Raw genomic sequence first — 21,689 nt, 5'->3', positions numbered from 1 at the left:
CAAAGGCCACTTTCCATCAGCACAGCAGTTCATCCAGCTCTTCAATTTTGCTTATGTTGTTGTTTTCCAAGACAGGGAATGCCTGTTAAGAGATTTTACATATCCCCAGGCAAAGCCCTTCACGTGGCACTCCCTGCTTTCAGAAAACTTGCTACAGATGGTAGCTGCTCCTTGATAAAACATCTTCAAACAAGTAAACACATCTTGACACAAGTTCTGACCTCATATTTAGTAAGAGTATAATTCAGGTTTCATTGTCATTAATTACATCCCAAGCATCTCTACAAAGGTTCAGCCACAGTCACCTGCCTTGAGGTGGTTGTGCATCTGAAGCCACCTGCCAGCAGAGAACCAGCAACTCTGATACTTCAGTGAGACCAGAGTATTACAGGATTCATATCTTCCTGGAGCCTGGTATCACGCCAAGAAAGCCAAAACCAGGCCTGATCTTTATAGGAATGTTACAGATGTGTATGTATCTGGTCATAAGCGAACAGAAAGAAAACCAAAATCTTGTATAGCAACAGAGGATTTTATATCATAATACTTTATAATACTACAGGATTCCACCAACCCCACCTCATTCAAGGAATGTGTGTTAAAACATGTAATAAAAGCAAGCTTCTGGACACATTTTACAATAGCACTTTCACTGATCAGTTGTGCATCAATTTGCTCCCCCATTCTGCCTCCGCCTCCTACTCAACTTCATTTCCTTATTTAAGAACCTTTTTAAAAACACCTCCACATATTTTCAAGCAAACACAACTTTTGATTGCAACTGGCCCTATGGACACAGTACTTCACCTAGAAGGAGGCATAAATGCCTGGTGTTAACAAGTGATCAGAAGGCAGTCCCTAACTTTCCCCAAAGGTGAAATTTGTTGCACATCATGTGTATTAATCCAGACCACCAATCTCAAAAGAGATGTCAAAAGTTAACCCCCTGCCTCACCAATTTATGTTGTGGCCATAGCCTCGTGTCAAACAACAATAATTTAAGCTAAAGTTTTACGTACACAGCTGCCTTGATTAAAACAAACCAACACATGCTGCCAGGACCCTTTTCTTCAAGGTAACACCTGCACCATGCACAGCCAGCAGCTGATGAGTTTGAACTGACAGCACGGACCCACCACACAGTCACAAAGAAAGTCCTCTCCCCACTGCCACGACAGCCTGGATGAGCACTTCAGCAAACAAAACCTCCTCAATAAGTTTAAAAATCTAATACAATACAAGAAAGTGGTAAATAACTCTTCTGCTTCTCCATATCCTCCATAGGAGACCTGTCTACCCAGAGAGACTGAACAAAAAGTCTGATTCAACAGACAAATTGCCTAGGCCATTGTTGTCCAGGTCAGCTGGACAGTGGCCCAAACAATAAGCTGTTTTTAGAAAACCGGAGATCCATCCTCTTATGTGGCATGAGGGAGGGATTTAGCCTTAATTTAGCACCATTTAGAAAAGATTACCCTTTTAATTGCAATATAAGTTGGCAGACACAGGCAGCAGTGAAAAGCCTTCCTCCTGCAAAGCTTCCAGCCAGCCAGGCAGCCCTGTCTGGGCAAAGGAGCCAGTGGGGACACAAACCCCAGGACCCCACTAGCGTGCAAATCAGGAAGAGCCTGAAGAGCCAGCGGTGCTGAAGGGCAGAAATACTGCCACAACACAGAGGGAAGAGCTATAGCCTTTTGACAGGCTCAGATGTAAATAATTCACCAGGTCTCAGGTCAGGGCCCTAGCTGGTGCAGGTACAAGGGAGATGCTGATACCTTCCATTTCAGTGTCAGCTGGGCCAGGTCAGCAGAGGCACCTCCCCAGCTATTCCCGGGTGATGGCAAGAGGCATTGAGCTGGTGTTTAGGCAGCTAGAGGACACGCACTGCATGCCTTCGGTGTATGTTGGTCAGAACCCTATCAAGAGCCAGTAGCTCGTAGCCACTCAGGAGCCCATTACACATAATCTAATTTGGAGCAATTCTAATATCCTTCCAGGAAAATTTAATTCTTGTTCAAACAAATTTTGTTGCAGTGATGTCTGCCTTACATCCATGCTCAATCAACCTGGAATAATGCCAGTTTAGGCTGGCATAGGACATCCTGGAGCCTACTGCACAGTTTAATTCAACTCAGCTTTATTTTAAAAAGTTCAAGATAAAATAGTAATTTCTATGCATAGACACAGCCTTAAGCCAAGATTAAACCTCCTCCCCCCTCCACTTCCTATTCAGCTTGGCATTCCCTGTCATTTCTGATGACCTCAGGCATGAAAGATGATGCCCGTCTGGCTGAGCCATGGGAACATCCTGAAACCAGGGAGGGGCAAAGGTTCTGCAGCAAGTGGGCTGGGAACTGGAAAAGAAAACTGTCAGGAAAAGACCGATAAGATGAGAAGCCATGAGAACCACTAGTGTTAATGGATAACGCAAAGAACACCTGTCTGTGGGAAAAGGTTAAGAGAAGACAGCCAAGATAGTGGCACAGGGTAAGAACAACATCTGGCAGATCAAGGGAACCTGCACTGCAGAGACTGCAACGGAGTTCTGTAAGAAACTGCGCAAAAGGAACAAAACCAGGGGAAGTAGGAGTGGGAAGAAGATACGAGTCTGTAAGTAGCTGCTTGACCACACTGCCTTTCAGATATGAATGGGCAGCCAAGTCTTCATCCCCTTTGTGAAGTAACTGGTTCCAACTTCTTAGCCTAAGGCTACAGTTTGTCTCCCCTTCTAGCCTTCCAAGGTAAAATGCAAAAAGCATCATCTCCAAAAGAGCTGTGTAAGAGCTGTTAAAAACATTAACCAAATCTAGCAAACCAGCAAGAGACACAAGCCCGTTCAAGACATTATTTCAGTCTAAACCTTCATGCAGGACAGGGAAATTATCCTAGCTGGGACAAGGAACAGTGCTAGTTTAAACTTAGCAAGAACTACTCTTCTTGACTACTGTTCACACATGCAAGCCCCCCTTCAAGCTGTGGCAGAAGCTCAAGTAAAGAAAGCGGCTGACCAAAATGCAAGTTCAGTATGTAAGCACATGCTAGTTTGGAACATTCTTAGTTATTTGAGAATAATGCCTCACTTGAATAATTGCATCATTTGCCAAGAAGAGCATTCTTCCCTAGTTCCCTTCAACACTGGTGGTCTGGCATGATGCTCAAAAATGACTTTAAGACACTTCAGAGGATCAGACAGTAAAGGAAATTTGACTCGCTTGGTTTTGTTTTGGTTTTTTTTATGAGGGATACATTTTTGCAGTTACATATTCAGAGTGCTCATTTAGTATTATCTGACCCAATAAACCATGTTCTTGGCATGCTGATAGAAGTTGCTCTGCTACTCTGCCCAGAACCAAATGTGAAGCAATTCTGCACACTAGGGTGCAACTGTATGGATGTTGAAGTTACTGCCAACCGAAAGCATCAAACTACGTTTAAGATGTAATGTGCTAAGAGACATGCATTATATGTAGACAGAGAATGGGCCTAGAAGGAAACCAGACCCTAAATATGCAGTATGTATTTAATGCAGCCACACAGCAGGGACACAGCAGATGTGCCGAAATGTTTAAAGTGCCATGGAGTGCCTTAAGCTACACCTCTGTGTTTAGCTTTATGAGTTGCTGTAGCACATCTCCATTCACGTTTGCCCTGCTTTGGTCACAGGGAGGTAATTCATGAAAAGTACATTTTCTCAGATTTAGAACAGTAAGCAAGAGACTGCAGTAAAGAGCAAAGTCAGGACTGAAGGAAGTTTTAAGGCTACATTCTCCAGCCTTCCAGAATCAAGCACACAGCTCTTAAAGGCACACTTAACAGCAAGCACCCATCCCACCATTTCCCTGGATAGCATTACATTCACTCCCATTGCTACTCTTGCTGTTCATTCTCCAAGAAACATAGGGTACATCTATGGACTAACCTGTACAGCATGATTAATTCAAAACAAGACTATGATGCCAACACAAAACTAGGAGAAGCAGAGATCCCCATCTTGCACTTGGTGACATACTGAAGCAAATCAGTTTTATTTTTTAAGACTACAAGGAAGAATCCCTTGTCTCTCCAATAGCTCATTTTACATCCAGAGATGGAATTTGGGCAAGGTGTCTGTTGCATCATAAACAGACATTGTTTTCAAGCATACAAAGGCTTCAAAGAAGAAAATTGAAGAAATGGCATAAAAGGAACTCATCTGTCCTTGTGGATGTTATTCAAATTCCTCAAACATAACTTTTTCCATTATTACAGCAGTTTTCTGCACTCCAAGAAAGAAACAGAAATACAAACATTATCTACAGTCCTGAAATTTCAAGACACTGGATCACTAAGTCCAATCGGAAAACACTGCTCTGCTGCAACACCGGTACCAAAGGCAGCATTAACACTGATCTTAAAACTCAAGAGGAAGGTTAAAAATCCAAGCCTGTGCAATGCAGAGCATTCACATGCGTGAAAAAACCAAGTGCTGGGTTGTTCTTCTTAGCCCTGGCAATCTTTTACAAGTAAAACCTAGCTTTAGAGCCTCATTAAACCAAGAGGCAATGGAACAAAACTCAGACCTGCATAAACTCCACATCTTGTGGAAGCTCCATTGCCTTGTATAGCAGAGCTCACTGAAGATTAAGGTCCCATTTTTCACACAAAGCCTAGAATTATGTGCAGTAAGACAAAGCTAACACATGACAAACACAGGCAGCAAAAGGGGAGCCCAGGGCAAGAGAAACACTTTCAAATTAATCACTTTCTATGGAGATGACCCTGCTACAGAGAATGATGATAATGAGAAAATACACTCTTTGTGAAGCACACATAAAAATACAGTGTTAACTTTAACACTATTTCAGGCCTATTGTAAGGACGGGACAGGACTGTTGTGAGGCAATAAACCCCACACTGATCAAGTAGAAGCTTGGTAAACCACAGGGCCCATAAGTACTCTTTGAGACCAGTTCTCACAATTTTCAGAGCCAAGACCTCAGAAGTGAACAGATGCCTTGCAGGGGCTTCACCAGCCCCATATGAGCCAGATTCCTAGAGGTTCCCAGCTGCAGTCCCACAGGCTGAGAAGCATGAAAGGAATGAATGCCCTACTATGCTCCCCACAAACCCTAACAATGGGGATGTCAGAGGAACATCAGACCAATTTTGATGTTAACAGGCTTTGTGTCACATTAAAAGGGTCCATTTGCTTCAGTCCCAAGAACTCATATTTTAAAGTGCCTGCCTACACAGGCTAGATTAGAACAACCAGCTACAAACCATTACAGTACCTAATATAAATCCACACAGCTTCCCTTTTATGCAGATGTACCTGCAGGTATCAGCAGCTCCCTGTCAACATTTCTTACCGCACTCCTGTTGTTTGGCTTCTACCTGTTTTCAAATTCAATGAGTAAGCAGCAAGGAATCTACTGAGACATTTCTTTGCAGAGAGGATAAAAACAAGCTGATTTGCAAGTAAGTCCTTGGATGAAGCTTGTCTTAAACACACAACTGCTGTGAAAGCTGTGCTCCCCCTGCCCGAGACATATGCATGAGAGGCTGAAATACAGAACGTTTTGATGGGAAAGTTTTCCTCCAAATTTACAGGCCAGATGATGTTCAAGTCCGCTGTGCCAGCAGCTCTGACACTAACCCTACACACTAAGAAGCTTTCTCATCTTCCTAAAAACCTCCCAAAATTCAGGAAAGAGGAGCTAACAACAGGCTAAGATACATATGTCAAGCCTCATTCTACTGGCCATGGACAGTCTTAAGTACAGTGTCCCTCCAATTCACCATGGCACTTACCTCCACTGGGGATCCAAGAGGACGGAAAAGTATAATGGCTCACTCGTGTCAAACCTAATCCTGAAATACATGATTTTTCCCATCCCAGAACCCTAGAAAAGTTAAAAGGTGACTGTAATTCATGCACACCATTCTAGGAGTTAAACAGCAGTTCATAAGGAGAGGAGATAGACTGATGTAGAATACATGGAGGGGTAAGAGGTGGGCTTCCAAACTCAACAAGAGAGTGTTGTGAGCATGAAACTATAAAGTTTAAAACTCAACCTAACTGTTATAACTATAAAGTTATAAACTCAACCTAACTGTGGGCATTAACTGTTTAAAACTCAACCTAACTGTTTAAAACTCAACCTAACTGTTATAACTCAACCTAACTGTGGGCATGAAACTATAAAGCCTGCAAAAGGCCTGTGGTGACAGAAGATAACCCATCTCAGCATTCCTTTCACAAGAGGTAATGCTGCTAAGTGTTACAGAAGTCAATTTTCCTTCAGCCCTTCTCAAATCCAGTCAAACAGCTAACATCTCACATGCTCCTCTTAGTAGCTAAAATCTAGATTCAGCTACTCAATCTTTCAGCAAGAATTCACTGCCTAAACATAGCTGGAAGAGGGGAATCATAAAACTGAGTTCAAACTGTATCTCTAACTGCATCCCAAATTACAGGGCATGTTATAAAGCATGCATGTAAGCAGCAGATAGCATCTGCTTCCAGTTGAGACTGGAAGGGACCTCTGATGATCACCTAGTTCAACTTTCCTGCTTAAAGCACAGCTGCCTACAGCAGGCTGTTCAGGACTCTGTCCAGTTGGGTTTTGATTGCCTCCAAAGATGGATGCCCCATAACCTATCAGCAAAAAAAGAGAAAATGAGAAAATAAATTAACATGGCACATTGTGCTTGTGGTTACTTATGTATGTGCTATGGTTCACTCTCTAGTTTTTATGGACTGTTCTGAAGCAACACAGATACACTAGAGGCAGGAGCTAAAAAAACTCCACATCTGGATTGGTTCCAAGCAACTCAAACATGCTTTTACTGTCCATGATTACTGAAAGGTCTTTGAACAAGACTTTACTGTAACCAGTGGGGGAGTGGCAGCATGTTTTAAAACATCACTACTCCCCAAACACTGTCCTAATTTAGCCAGTTAACTGCAAGCTGCCTCATTTCCCAGGGATTATTTTGGATAATTTGGCTTCAGCCTACCTTTAAACAGCTTCCTGAATTGGACTCACAGTAGAGATCACAGCCTGTACTCATGCAAAAAAAAAAACCCAAAAAACCACGTACTTCTTACATCCAAATAAGGAATGGGTGTGTGGGTGGCAAGAAGCTCCCCATGACCCGACTTCAGTGTGCGCTTGAGCCCAAACCCCCCGTGTGCTGGGCTGCACCCCCAGAGCATGAGCAGCAGCTCAGGGAAGGGATCCTGCCCCTCTGCTGTGATCTGGGGAGACCTCCCCTGCAACCCTGATCCAGCTCTGGGGCAGCAGCACAAGAGGGACATGGAGCTGTTGGAGCAAGGCCATGGAGATGCTGCGAGGGCTGGAGCAGATCTGCTCTAGAGCCAGGCTGAGAGAGCTGGGCTGGGGCAGCCTTCTCTCCTGAAGGGGAGACCTTAGAGCAGCTCCAGTGCTTAAAGGGGCTCCAGGAAACCTGGAGAGGGGCTTTGGACAAGGGCCTGTAGGGACAGGACAAGGGTTTAAACTGAGAGAGGGGAGACTGAGATGAGCTCTTAGCAGAAGCTCTTTCCTGTGAGGATGCTGAGGCGCTGGCACAGGTGCCCAGAGAAGCTGTGGCTGCCCCATCCCTGGCAGTGTTCAAGGCCAGGTTGGACACAGGGGCTTGGAGCAAGCTGCTCTAGTGGAAAGTGTCCCTGCCTGTGGCAGGGATTGGAACTGGATGAGCTTTAAGGTCTCTTCCAACACAAACCAGTCTGGGATTCTGTAATTCTAAAAGAAGAAACTTACAAAACCAGCTGCTTTATATTTTGCTTATTGTTTCTCAGGCAAATGTGGCTGCAGTGAAGCCACTGACATAGCTGAAGGTGGAACCTAGCAAATGTTATGTTCGAACCATCAAACTGCACACTCACACATTCCTACAATTCCCAATCAGCATGTCCTGAGCCCTTTCCATCCATCCCAGCCTGAAACTATTCCAAGGCAAATCTCACTTGTTCTCATGCAGAAAGTACAGTCTCTCAATGCAGTCTGTCAGTCAGCTACAGGCTATTGTGTGTGGCACCTTCTCAGTGCACTATTCTCTCTTGCAGTGCCCATCATCACAGCACCCAGCATGCTCACTCCAGATAAACCTCCACTTGATCAAGAGAAGACACAGTAGCAAGCTATTAACATGCAAATCTTCTGTATGATCACCATCAGCTCTCCACCACTGACAAACTTATCAGTCTTGCAAAGATAAACTTTCATTTGAAGTTGGCTAGTATTTGGATTCTTACAAGAGAGGAAGACAGCTTGTCTGGACATTACTTATCCCAAGGCACATTTCTTCCCTGCTTAACTATGCTTCAGTCAATGGCCAATACTTACCATTTTCTTTTTAAGCCAATGGTGCAAATACTTGTACACCTGCCATTGTTAGAATATTTCATAGTGAATATAGAAATTACTATGTAATGTTTACCTATATATATAAACCATGCAAGACAAAATATGACACACATGCACAACTGGAAGCAAGTTACATATAGTAATTGCTAACATTTTAAGAAAAATTACAGGCTTGTAACAGATTAGTAATGTTAAATTTCAAATAAAACTGGTTTTGTTGTTGTTGTTGTTGTTGTTGTTGTTGTTATCTGAGACTCCGCTTTTGACAACCTTTTGGTAAAAATCCTTCCTGAACAGAAAAAGGAGAAATCTTATAAAGGTTATGTAAAGTACTCTGCTCTCCAACTGCAGTGATTCCACAATCAGCAGCAGAGACATAACAAAACCAAAGCCCTGTGGATCTACTGAGAAGCATACAGCCCCAAGACAGGCAGGAGGCTGGAGCTTGTGGTCTATTGAACCGAGCAACTGCAGTTTCTCGTGGTTCCTGTGGGGAGCTCAGACTCACTTGCCACTCTCCCAGTTGTTCAGCCTGCCCAGTTCACATTACCCCCAGCCCCAGAGACTCCCTTTCAAGTCCATCAAAACTGTGACTCTCGAGTGCGCCAGACAGGCACGAGGGTGTGCGAAACAGTTATTTTGAGAAAACAACTTAAAAAGGAAAAGACAACAGGTTTTTTTTATCTTTCTGGAGAAACTTTAAGACCAAACTTACGTGTTATTTGATTAGGAGACTGAGTTCAGCAACTGTCATCAGAAGGGATCTGAACAAAAGGGGACAAACCGTCACACATGGAACACTTCTAGGAGCCAGAAAATGGGAGAGGCACCTCCACAACTTCACAACTCACTCTTGTGAAAGATACCTTCAAAAATCTTTTCACAGATCCAATGAAACTCTCCAGGAAAGTTTACTTGGAAAGCAAACACAGCACTCATGGGTGTGGGGGGGCAGTGCAAGGTATGGGACAAAGCTGCAACGTTCTCCACCACCACAGCTCTAGGAAGGTTTCTGTGGAACTCCCTGCTTGGATAAGCCTGCGGCATGTAAACAAAGATTGAAAGTTGCAAGCTCAGTCCTAGCTCATACCAGACTTGTGCTCCTTACCCCTTTCCCCACACAACTGGCAGCTGACAGGATCTACTTAAGACAATGATTTACACACCCTTTCATTATTTATACATATATAAGTCAATGATCATAAGCATTTTTCAAAATACATTCTTACAAAGAGCTGCAGGTTGAAGATACTTTGTTCTTGCATTTAGCTATTGTATGCAAAAAAACAAAGAACAGCTCTTTCAGTCTTCTCATAACGCTGGAAATTGCCAGACATGCATGTGTATGTACAGAAAGTAAGGAATAAAAATAGAAGAAGCTGCCTTCTGCTGCAAGATACTCGATACACATCTAGGCTTCATTAACTTCCAAATATAATACAGAAACCTGCATTGTATTACCTGCGTGTCATGGGGAAATTTGTGTTTACAATTAGGTTTGATATGTTCAAAGAGATTTCTCAATGCAGTTCACCAAGGTCACATTAAATTAGCCAAGTCCATCCATTCAGTGTTTAATTGTACTGTAACGCATATGAGGAAATGCTAATCTCATGGGCTGTATTTAAGGTAATTTTATCAATAATTAAGTACATTGTTTTACTTGAAAACACATTTGTGGAATTTTAGGATGTAGCTCCTTTCTCAACAAGGGTAACAAGATTTAAAATTCGGAATTAAAGAAGGAATGAATGTTAAATTAAGATTAAACTTCAGTACTAAAGAGTAAAATCTAAAATCTCTTTCCTTCAACTTACTTTATCACAAATTTTAATTAGGGAAACATCCTTAGTAGCCTCAGTAAGGAAACCTGTGATGCTTTAAACCAAGGCTACAAGAGCACTGTCTAAAAGCTAAGTCTGCTGTTTCAAAAAGAAAATAGCTATTCGCATTCCAAGAGAGTTTTGGCCATTTCCAAAAGGGGAGGGTTCCTTCCACTAGTTTATTTAAAACAGCTGTGCTCACAGAACAGCCATTCCCATTTCCTGCCCATAAAACATTCCTAACCCATTTAAAATAAAGGAGGGAGAAAAATTAGACAAAAATTTGGTGCTTGCAACTGCAGAACTAAATCCAAGTATTCATGAGGGTATCTCACTGAACTTCCCCACTGCAGCACCTGCTCTCCAAAGCAATGCTAGCACATCATTTTCCTGTTGGGGAAGCAGTCCTGGTCTTTAGGTTTCAGGGTCCATCTGCATTTCCATTAAATCTCCCATTTGTAAGTTACTAGAGAACAACAGAATACATTTTTGTGCTGGTTTTAGAAAAGCTGCAACTAAGGTTTTTTGAACACATGAGCCCTAACCCACGTTAAATTCACAGCAGCTACAGACTTCTGGGCATGGTTTTATGCATGCATTTGTTTACATTGGGGCTCAGGAGTACAAACATCTGTACAAGGTCAGACACTGAGTTAACATCTCAGATGTGCACATACATACAAAGACGACTATCAGAGGTCTTAGATGATCTGGCATTTAAAATACAACTACTGCAGTCCTCTTCAGGAGAGAAGGAGGGGAAACACAGGGGCAGTTCAAGTGCTTTCTAGCCTCTGCGGGTGCGCAAAAGAAACTAGTCACCCAATTCTCAATTCTTTCTTCCTCCGGCCTTACTTCAAAGAACTGTAGGCATGATTTTTTTTTTAAAGGCTCAATTCTTGGCATTCAAGACTGGCAATAAAAAGGCAGTGCACAAAGCCAAGTTTTTGTCTACGAAAAGCTGTATTTGAGGCTAGAGGGGCAGCTTTCTCACATTTGTCTCCCCTGAACAGGTCTGCTGCACCAGGCTACATGTATCACCACATCCTGTGTGAGCCCAGCATACAGAAGAGGATTTAATGTTTTCCTAAGTTCCTCTCACTTCAATTAGTTTTTTCTGGCAAGCTTGTCATAACTCACATATGAAACAAAGTGATATGAGGCTAGTCTCTGTCCCCACTCAAGTCCCAGAGGGCATCATCACAACTGAATCCTTAGCTGTTAGAGAAATCTTAGAAATGAGGGAAAGTAACTACTCTGCCCTTGTCAGCTCTCTGTAACCTCTGCAGTTGACATGAGAGAGTTAAGTGCCTTCCTGCCTGCCTGACATGGTTTTGATCACAAAAATACCATCAGGAAAAGACCATTACATCCTAACACAAGCAGACTGAGAAAATCAGAAACGTTTGCCAAAACCAATAAGAAGAGAATTATAGAAGTTTGGATTTAAAGTAAAATTCTTATTAAAGATAGATAGGGAAAGAAATCGCAAAACAAGACTAAAAATAAGCCCAGTGTAATACCTGAAATTGCAAATTTCTCCTTGCCATCAGGGAAAAAAAAAGCCTCCACAAACACACAAACAAGGCCTATACCTGCCATGGCAAGGGGATTTTCCAACTTACAAAATTTTCTGGTTTTCATGCACTGGAAGTTAACTTATTTACACTGTTTAAGTGCAGATTCTCTCTAGTTCTACAGTATGCTAAAGATCCCACTTTCAAATTGGGCTTACTTCTTATGTACACACAAGGCAGATTTTTACATGACAGGATCTAATTCATCTCAAAAACCAACCAGCCATTCAAATTTATAAACAACCATCTGTATTGTTACGAAAGACCAGAAAGCTGGCCGTCAAAAGCTACAGCAGTCAGATTTATTTAAGATCACAAAGCTAGGAACTCAATTATAATTGGGAGAAAAGAAAATCTGCATATTTTTCTAGAGAACAAGGCCAGGGCAAAGCCGTCTTAAGGGTACAAATACTTCAGAGGGTGCACAAAGTTTTGCATTTTCTTGTATGTTTCATCACAATGCAGATTCTTCTTTAAAACCCTCTGCGTACCACTACAGTTGTAAGATGATGAAGAACATCGCAGTATTGCTGAGTGACAGAATAAAAGCCATTGCCAAACATGTAAATTGGATTTTGCAACGAGAAACATGAGATAGAAGCCACAAAAGTTTGATGAGGAAAAAAAAGAATTGTGTGAATGAATAGGTATTTGATGAAAGGCAAAATGGCACCTTTTGTTATAGGTCAAGTCTCACATTATAGCTGTTAAATTATGTACATTTATATAAAATTTAAAAGGGACAAATGAAAATTTGAGCTGGAAATTAATAGATTAATCCCTGTTCCTCAATTCAAGATAAATTATTTATGTGAAACATGAGTACCTGATCAGAGAAAACCACAAAATAATTCTATACCAAATGATTGAAAATGCATTCTCCATTTCCTTCCTAGCATCGCACTATTGAAAGCTTTCATTCACAGCTACTGGCAGTGCACCCGCTGCCAAGCTCTAGCAAGAACTAGTGGGCTGGGCTGGGTTACATACATGTGACAATATTTAGCCACACTGGATATCCCAACCAAATCCCTCCTGTGGGCAGGGAGTGCAGGAAAATTTCTTCAACTTCAGAGTCATCTATTCATGCAAAAGAACAAGTGCCAAACAAACATCACCCATCAATCATTTCAAAACAAAAGGGTTCTTATCATGGAAAGAGACTAAAATAGGATGTAGCAAAATCTCTGTGCACAGGAAGCAGTGAAACTTACATGATTTCAGCAGGTTAGATGGCTGTTCAAGTGTCCTTTTAGTTTGTAGCAACATTGAAGAAATAAGTTTATTCATCCATTAGATCAATACAGTTCTCTGCCTTGGAACCAGAGCTGAACTACAGGACCAGTTCTGTTCAACAGTGACAGACAGGACATGCAGAGAGACTTTCTAATGAAGTCTATTATAATGAATTTATCATAATAGTGCTTCAATGCCTATATCCAATATCCAGGATACATATTAGCAGCAATTAAGAGGTGAAAACAAAAGATTTAAAGAAACAAGGGAGTATGGCATATGCCACAGCAGACAGCAGTATACCATGAGGCACACCATTTGTTTTAGTGAGAGCTGTATGGGTCCCAGTGCTGCACAGCTGCTTCCCAGCCCAAGTGCCAAACACAACTGCAGCAGTCCAGAGAAACCAAAACCATCCCCACACTGCACTTCAGTTTGGGCCAAACATTCCCAATCAGGCCCACATCCACACACACAGATTCCACAGCCAAGATGTTTTCTGTGTGGATCCCTGCTTCCCTACAGCCCCAGGTGCAAATCGTCCCATTTTATGGGCAAGACCACAGCTCTTAGCAGACTCTTCAGGTAGGTCCCATCTACCCACACCAAAGTGATGCCTGTCTGCAGGCGAGTGGACAGATGGTGGCTTGTGGAAGCAGACTCCACTTCAGCCACAGCAGTGATGGGAAGAGAGAAAGGGAAGGAAAGCATGAGGTGGAAGAAGGGGAAAATATTAAGAAAGTCACATTTCTGCAGCTACTACACTTAAAACTTCAGCTATTCACCAAAATGGAGGATCCTGCATTCATTTGGATTGCAGTTTATTTATGTCACTTGCCCCTGCTAAGGTTTTGTAGATCTCATTCCTCTGTTGCTGGGTTACCAGAACTGAACAAACAATTCTCTGCAGCCTGCCAAAAGAGAGAAAAAAAGCAAACTAATGCCTGGAGGAAGCACCACCCTCTGGAAGCCATGTTATGGCCCCACACTCCTACAGATTAGTCACAACCTCACACACAGTACAGCAAAAGAGGAAATGGTGAATCCATTAATTCTGCGGCAGCACACAGTCCAGAAGAAATAAGTTTATTCATCCATTAGGTCAATACTTCTCTGCCTTGGAACCAGAGCTGAACTACAGGACCAGTTCTGTTCAACAGTGACAGAGAGGACACAGACCAAAACTGCTATTCCCACCCACTCGCCCTCCTCCTAAGGAAACCAGGTAATTTTCCAAATAATTAGAATTTTCTTTCAGATTCTAAGAAAAATGGTCCTAAATTCAAAGTACAAATTCTGCATTAACAGCCCAGAAACTAGCAAGCACATTCCAGCAGATCCTGAAATGGCAAGTAAGAATTATGATTTAACTGTGGGTATCACCACAGCAGAGCTGCACAAAAACCCCATGTGACAAAACAGTGATGACTTTTGAGACTTTCAGTTTCCAGGCAGCATGTCTAGCACATCAGGGCTGCACAAACTTCCACTCCAGGGATGTATGAACACACAGTTGCCACTTGCAGAGCTGTGCCTGTTGGAAACCCTCTAAGTTCACACAAGCCCTTACTAATGTCACTTTGAAATACTCTTACTCTGTGGCACCTGTGGAGGGGGACTGCCAGTGTGCAGAACCACAGAATAGTTCAGAGTGGAAGGGACTCTCAAAGCTCATGCAGTCCAACCCCCTGCAGTGAAGCAGGGACAGCTTCACTAGATCAGGTTGCTCAGAATGATATCCAGCCTGGTCCTGAATATGTCCAGGGATGGTGCATCCACCACTTCTCTGGGCAACCTATGACAGGATTTTACCACCCTCATTGTAAAGAATTTTTTTCCTCACATCCAGCCTGAATCTATTTTAGTTTTAAGGTCACCTCTCATGCTATCACAACATGCCTTGATAAAAAGTCTTTCCCCATCTTTCTCATTTTAATCACTGAAAGGCTGCAATAACATCTCCATGGAGTCTTCACCAGGTTGAAAAACCCCAAGTCTCTCAGCCTTTCCTCAAAGGAGAGGTGTTCCATCCCTCAAGTAGTTAATGCAGTATTTCTTCTGCCTAGACTGCCTGTCCCCATGGCTGACCCTGTCACCGTGTCCGAAACACCACGACAGCCCTCCAGCCCACATGCAGAGCCTCAGCTCTCAGCTGTCCCCATCTGGGACTGTGCACTGAATTATGCCAAATGCAAGTCTCTAACAGGAAGTTTATCTGGGTAAAGACAAGAAGCGTTGCAAGAGAGACTACATCCCAGTAGAGACCGCTACCATAACTACCAGCCTGACAATAATGCTGCTGCCACAGCAGCACCTCGAGACTGCTAATTCCCAGCAGCCAAATGAGATGGACCCAACACACACTGCACAGGCTGTGGCATTTGGACTATTCAGGCAGCAGTTTAATGGTCAAGCTCAGCAGCAAGACTAGCTTGAAATACTCCTCTCATTATCTATTTGCTGCTGCTGCAACAGGTTCACTGAGACGCAGCACCTTCACACACCTGAAACCCAAATCTGGGAACTGAAGTAACTTGAAAGCAAGAAGAAATCTGCTACCAAAGCAAAACAAAAACCAAAACAAAATAAACAAACAAACAAAAACACAATAAAAAAAGAGCACAGTTCACTTTATCCCCTCCACCAGGACAGCAAACAGCCCTATATAGTAAATGGCACTACTGATGCCAAGCTTTTGTTTCCTGAACCTTGGGTTTAAACTAATGTAGAAAATTAGCAACAAATTATCTAATACTTGCTGGAGGGTCAGGGACAGCCTCATTCTGGGCTGAGGCACAGACAAGCATCACAAAACAGAAAACACGTTTCACCAAGACTCAACTCTCAACTGAGACTACAGCAGCTTCGAGAAAACCACTACTCCAGAAACATGGTTTTTTTTTAACAATTTAAGTCACCCAAATATCTATGGATGTTACGTTACCTCAGGTTTAGGGAATTTTATCAGAAAAAGGCCAATAATAAAAGTCAGCAATTTCACAAGAACATAATTTGAAATCATCACTTTAAAATATAATTACGTGGATTTTTAAGAAAGGCAGCTGAAGCAACACTGGCAAAGAGAATGAAGTTAGCAACATGAAGCCTTACAGATTACTATTTCTAGAACAGCAGGAAAAACTGGAATGTTTCATTTCCCAGATTTTCTTTTTTTTCCAAAATAAGGATATGTAAGAAAGGTAGCTTTTCCAAAATACACTACTAAGGGTCTTTACCACTGCAGGCATCAGATTAAATTACAGGTATTCTTAATGTACATCAACTATGACTTATCAAAATATAAGAAACTTAGTTTACATGGGAGTATTTTACTTACCTCAACCAGTTTCCAGTCTGATTCTACGCTAGACGCAGCAATTCTGTTCTATTCTTACATTTGAGCTGTTGCAGGTGCTAGGGCTCAAGTAACAACTGCCATTAAATCCACAAAATAAGTTCACAGAAGTATAACTTATTTTCCATTAGTATGTGAAAACTCATATCACTTCCCCAATATCAATTTGTAGTTGTACTTTTCTTAATTCTATATTTACATGTGTATAACCAGAATTTATTAAAAAACAAAAAAAACCAACAACCCACATACACACACAACAACCAAAAAAGAAAACAACTAAAAAAGAAAACAACCAAAAAAAGAAAAACAAACCACCAAGCCCATTTTCTTTTGTTTTAACAGCACTGGAAGGTTAGGGGCAATCTCAAATGTCATTAAGACCCTTGCCTTTCAGCAGGATTCAAAATCACACCTGAACGTTTATTAGGAGGAGGCTGCAGAGGTATACATGAGGCCATAGAGCTACTGAGCATCATTATTTACTATGACAGAATGGAAAAACAGTCAATCCAGCACCGAACTATGAGCACAGAGGTTTTAATCCCGGTCTGCTACTGGCTTGTTTTGTGACTCTAGCCCAGCCATTTTTACCTTCTTTGCCCTTACGTTCCTACACACAAAATGAGCACAGCAATACAGAAGTACAATTAGTAAAATGTTTTGAAATTAGATTAACACAATAAGGAAAAAAATCACTGCTATGCACCTTTTAAAGGTGCATAGTGAAAACACTAAACCAGTCTGTATGATGTATCACATATCCAAGTAACTGCTACATATTTAAGTGAATTAAACAAATCAAAATTTCTGTCGGTGATCACAGATACTGTACACTCCACCTGAGCAGCACATTTAAATAAACAGCACAAATATTACAGCCATGAACATATCACATCAGCTGCATAAGACACCCCACTTTAGCTTAGTCAGAAACAAAGCAGGAATGTGTTATTTGAATGTTTTCTGTCAAATACAGCTTCCAAGTCTACCAGGAATCCTCTAGACAGAATTCAAATCATGGTATAAAGTCAATACACTATCCTTAAAAGCAAAAAAAAAAAAAAAAAGCCAACAGATATAAGGTCACCATACAGATGTCACCAGCCCTCCTTATAAGCCTCCCCCTACCCCCCCTTAAAAACCATATATAAACTATATATATCACATTAACTGTGATGCACTGACACATGCTTTTAGACTTGGCTTTTTAGGAAAGCCACAGTCTATTTGCATACTTTTATGTTACAGAACTAAGTAATTCATAACACCCATGTTTTCCAAAGTATTTAATGCAACTCTGTAACCACCAATGCAACATAACTACCTAATCAGAAAGGAGCTTTGGACAGCAGCCAGTTTTATAAGTGAGCTCATAGTTATCAATCTAACTGACATCTCAAAAGCAACTCAAAAGTACTGAGTAAAGCAGTACCCTATCCAAGTTAACCTATGCCACATTCCCCGACAAATCATCAGGAACACAAATAACAGAACCCTCAGTCAATCAACTTTGTGGGCTGGAGCATGCAAAGAGCTGGCCCTAGCTGTCTTCGACAGCTCAGACAGGTCAGAAGCCCTGTAATTTACACAATTAACACTACTGCAGACAAAGGCTCCCAAATGACTTACTAGTTGAACACAGCCTACAGAAACAACTCTTCATTACAACATCTCCTAGAAGTGAAAAGAACAGCAGTAAAAATTATATTCATACAATGTGACGATGTCACTCCAAGAAAGCCAGTATCTTATTCCTTTGAGTTAGGGAACACATGTATAATGTTTAATAGTCTGAAATCAATTCCCTTTTACAAAAGCAAAGGTGTGACCCAATATGTTTAATTGGGAAGACAGCTTGTATTTAAATTTAGCTCTCTCAAATCAAAATGATAGAAGAAATGCAGCACAAATTACCATAAAAGATCTGAGATCAAGTCAGCACACAAAGCAGATTAAGGGACAAACTCAGGAGAGTTGACAATTTATCAAGGACCATGACTAAAGAGAGGTTGGTGTGGACCCTCAGTGCAAGAAAGAACAGCTCCCCAGCTTCATCAGGAGGACTTGAATTGCAAACACTGGGAATACACACAGACATCTCTATAAAATGGGGTACAGCTCTGAGGATGGCATATGCACTTACCAAAGGGATAAAACTGTGGAGGTTAAGGCTATGACATTCTGCCAAAATCAGGGATGGGAGACAGGCAGGAGAACCTGACCAGGAATCTATGAAAGATCTGATGACTGTAAGCAGAACAGCCTGTACTTTCAGCAAATTATATTACAAATTTCCTAAACTGGGAGCCCATTTGCCTACAACATGAGCAGGGCCATGATATGGGGTGCTTTATAACATTAAACAAATTAAAGTTTAACCAAACCTACAACACCCAAGCAGTGCAAGAAACATCTCTATGCCTGCACAACATTTGGTATAACATGGCCTTGTGCTACTGAGGGCTCCAGATGCAGTAGAAAAGAATAAATCTGTAGAGACTAGAACTGCTGCATTTTAAAAGCCTGCATGAAGTCACAGTTAAGAAGCAAGAAAAGGAAAGCACTCTTGTTCTAGTCTGACATGCTACCTGCCTCCCCAAGAACAACCTCAGGTAACCCAAGGTGGAGTCCCTTTAGGTTGGAGCTTGACATGTGGCAAGTCTTGTATGCAACACTCCTTTAGCTGTGCCTGGGAAAAGCAAGAAGTTGCATAAGCAGCAAAGAAGACAAACTCCTCCTCTGACAGCACGCTTCATGCATCTGCTAAAGGTTTAAAAGATCTAATGGAGACCAGATTCTTCTACAGCATTCCAAGAAAAACTAGAGGAGCAATGCTTTTTCCCTGTGCAGACTAGCAAGCAGGGTCTCCAAGCTGTTCCCAGAATTGTTTGCCTCCCAGGTTTCAACTTAATTACAAGACATGCACACACAAAGCAAAACCTTCAAAACAATAAAAGCAAAAAGGAGTGAATCATTGCTGATCTTGCCATTTTCTTACCCCCCCTTTTTTTTTTAATAACGTTTACAATTTGCTGAAGTGTTGCTGCCCTATAAGGGCAAAATGAAGTTGTCTTCAAGCCTTTTTCTGTGCTGAATAAGTTTCACCTCTTGATGCCATGTTTCCCATCCCACCTACCAAATGGGCTTTCCGACTTCTTTCCTGTTAGCACAATCCTATTGTTCTCATCTTCTTTTCAAAACTGCCTCTATCCTTGACTTTTACACAGCATCTCTGCTACTATATGCTGCTATAACCATGTTGGTCTTATGTGGCTTTAGTTATAGCACTACATCAGTTCAGCTTGCATGTTTAGTTAACAAGTTTATAGCCACGTAATTCAAAGTAATTAACCTCTTTTGCTTATGCTTGTGTAACATAATAAAAGCAGATTAAAGCTTTATTTACAAAACCAAGAAGCAAAGACATCCACAGATTCAGCTGAATTTGTACAAATCAGTTTAAAACTTTCCCTTTGAAACAGTGTATTTGGATGTTACTTCAAATCCATTTCCAACTGAATGAGCTAAAGAGCCATTAGATAAAATTTGCACCACTTAAGTAAATCCAAATACATTCATCTCTTAGGTTCTATTAGATCTTCTGCAATTAAGGCAAGGCCTAAATCAGTTGAAGAGCAGTAAAGCATCTGCCTGCACAAAAACAATCACCAGAATAACCAAGGTACAGGCAAACAACTTCCCATGGGCCATGCTATGTAGCAAACTGGCAATGGCTCAGCTATGCTCTCACAAGGAGAGCTAACCATGTGTCTACAAACGCTGGCAAGTCCATACCACTCTGAAAGGGCTCTTCCTGAGGCAGCACTGTTCAGTGTTCTAGACCTGCAGAATACTTTGCATGAGAAAAGCTTTTGTGCCAGTTGACTTAAGAAAACAGAATTTCTCCTGACAAACCTTACTCCTCTACACAGATTAGAACTGAAGTTTCCTTAAAACATATCTATATTAAAGAAAACCAACAACCAAAAAAAACAACAAAAACCCAAAACCCACTACCAAAACAAACAAAAAAACAACCAGCCAAAAAAATACCACCACCATCATCAGAGAACTCCAGCAGAGGAAAGCTGTGGACTAAAGGCCACTATAGTATTTTCGTGGTGGTCCGCAGTAAGTAAGTTACTGACATCAACACAGGATTCCTCCCTCCACACAAAAGCCCCCAGACGCTCCCGGTCCCGGCCCCGCCCGCTCGATCCCCGCTCGGAGGAGCGGTCGGTGCCGGCAGCCCCCGCCGGGGAAGCGCTACACCGCTTCGCGGGGCGGCCAAGAGCAGCCTTCCTCTCCTGGCTGCGGCCCCAAGGCCGACCTGCCACCAAAGCCTGAGGCAAGACGGGACGGGAAGAGACACAAAAGCTTCCCTCGAACATTCCCGCGGCACAACACAGGGGGTTAGAGGCAGATACACACACACATTCACCCCCCCCGCTTTATTTTTCCACTTTCCTGGTCTGAAAATCAATTGTCTCCAAGAGCTGTCATCTTGGAGCACGGTTTGACCGCGCCGCCGGCAGCAAGACTGAGGCCTGCTCGCCTTCCTCCGAATTCTGCCGGCAGCTCCGACTCTCCGAGTGCCCCACCACAGCCCCAGGGCCCCTCAGCTCATCGCCCCGGGCTCCACTGACGGTGATCTGCCCCGCTCCCACCTTCCCCCAGCCGCCTTTGCCTCCTTTTCCCGCAGCGGCAGGGCCCGCTCCGCAGGGCACCTGCCTCCGGGTCCCCCGGCACAGCCTCACCTCCTTCAGCTGCTCCATCTCGGTGCGGATAGTCTCGTACTCCAGCTCCAGCTCCTCGTACTGCTGCTTCAGCTGCTGTTTCTCCTCCAGTACGGCCAGTCCGTACTCCGCCGCCTGGATCTTCTCCCTCGTGGTCTCGCCCAACTCCTGGAACAGCCGCTTGATCTCGCTCCGCAGCCACTCGGGTTCCGATTCCATCACCAGCTTGGAGTATTCTTCTTCCTCCATGGCCAACGACATGTCGACGGGGGCAGCCGCCGGCTCCCAGCCGGCTCGGCCGGCGGACGGGCGAGAAGGTGAACACACAGCCCGTGTGCGGCTCCTACCAGCACCGCAGGCCACGCACAGCCATGGCGCGGCCCGTTCGGGCTGCCATCCGCGGGCGAAGCGCCCGCTGAGCCGCCGCTCCCCGAGCGCCGCTGCGGAGATGCTCACCTCAAGCACCGACCGCAGTGAAATCATTCAAAAGGAACGGCTGGCCGGGCCTCCCGTAGCACGCTGGGAGTTGTAGTCCGGCGTCCGGCGTATCCGGCGGGAAGGCAGTATGCACAGACTACAACTCCCAGCGT

The 21,689-nt window shown here is 42.9% G+C and overlaps 1 protein-coding gene across 2 annotated transcripts in view; it reads right to left on the bottom strand.

The window, feature by feature from the left end:
* BICD2 (BICD cargo adaptor 2) overlaps positions 1-21,360 on the bottom strand; it is a 90,054-nt gene extending 68,694 nt beyond the window's left edge. For both annotated transcript variants that reach the window (XM_005149352.3, XM_031049217.2), the window contains exon 1: positions 21,121-21,360. In XM_005149352.3, the coding sequence (XP_005149409.1) occupies positions 21,121-21,360 (240 nt within the window). The remainder of the gene's footprint in view (positions 1-21,120) is intronic.
* Positions 21,361-21,689: the final 329 nt, after the last annotated feature.

This window comes from Melopsittacus undulatus, chromosome 9 (genome assembly GCF_012275295.1).
Source record: "Melopsittacus undulatus isolate bMelUnd1 chromosome 9, bMelUnd1.mat.Z, whole genome shotgun sequence".
Classification (NCBI taxonomy): domain Eukaryota; kingdom Metazoa; phylum Chordata; class Aves; order Psittaciformes; family Psittaculidae; genus Melopsittacus; species Melopsittacus undulatus.
Note: the sequence above shows the minus strand (reverse complement) of the source record. Positions and strands in the feature narration are given on the sequence as shown.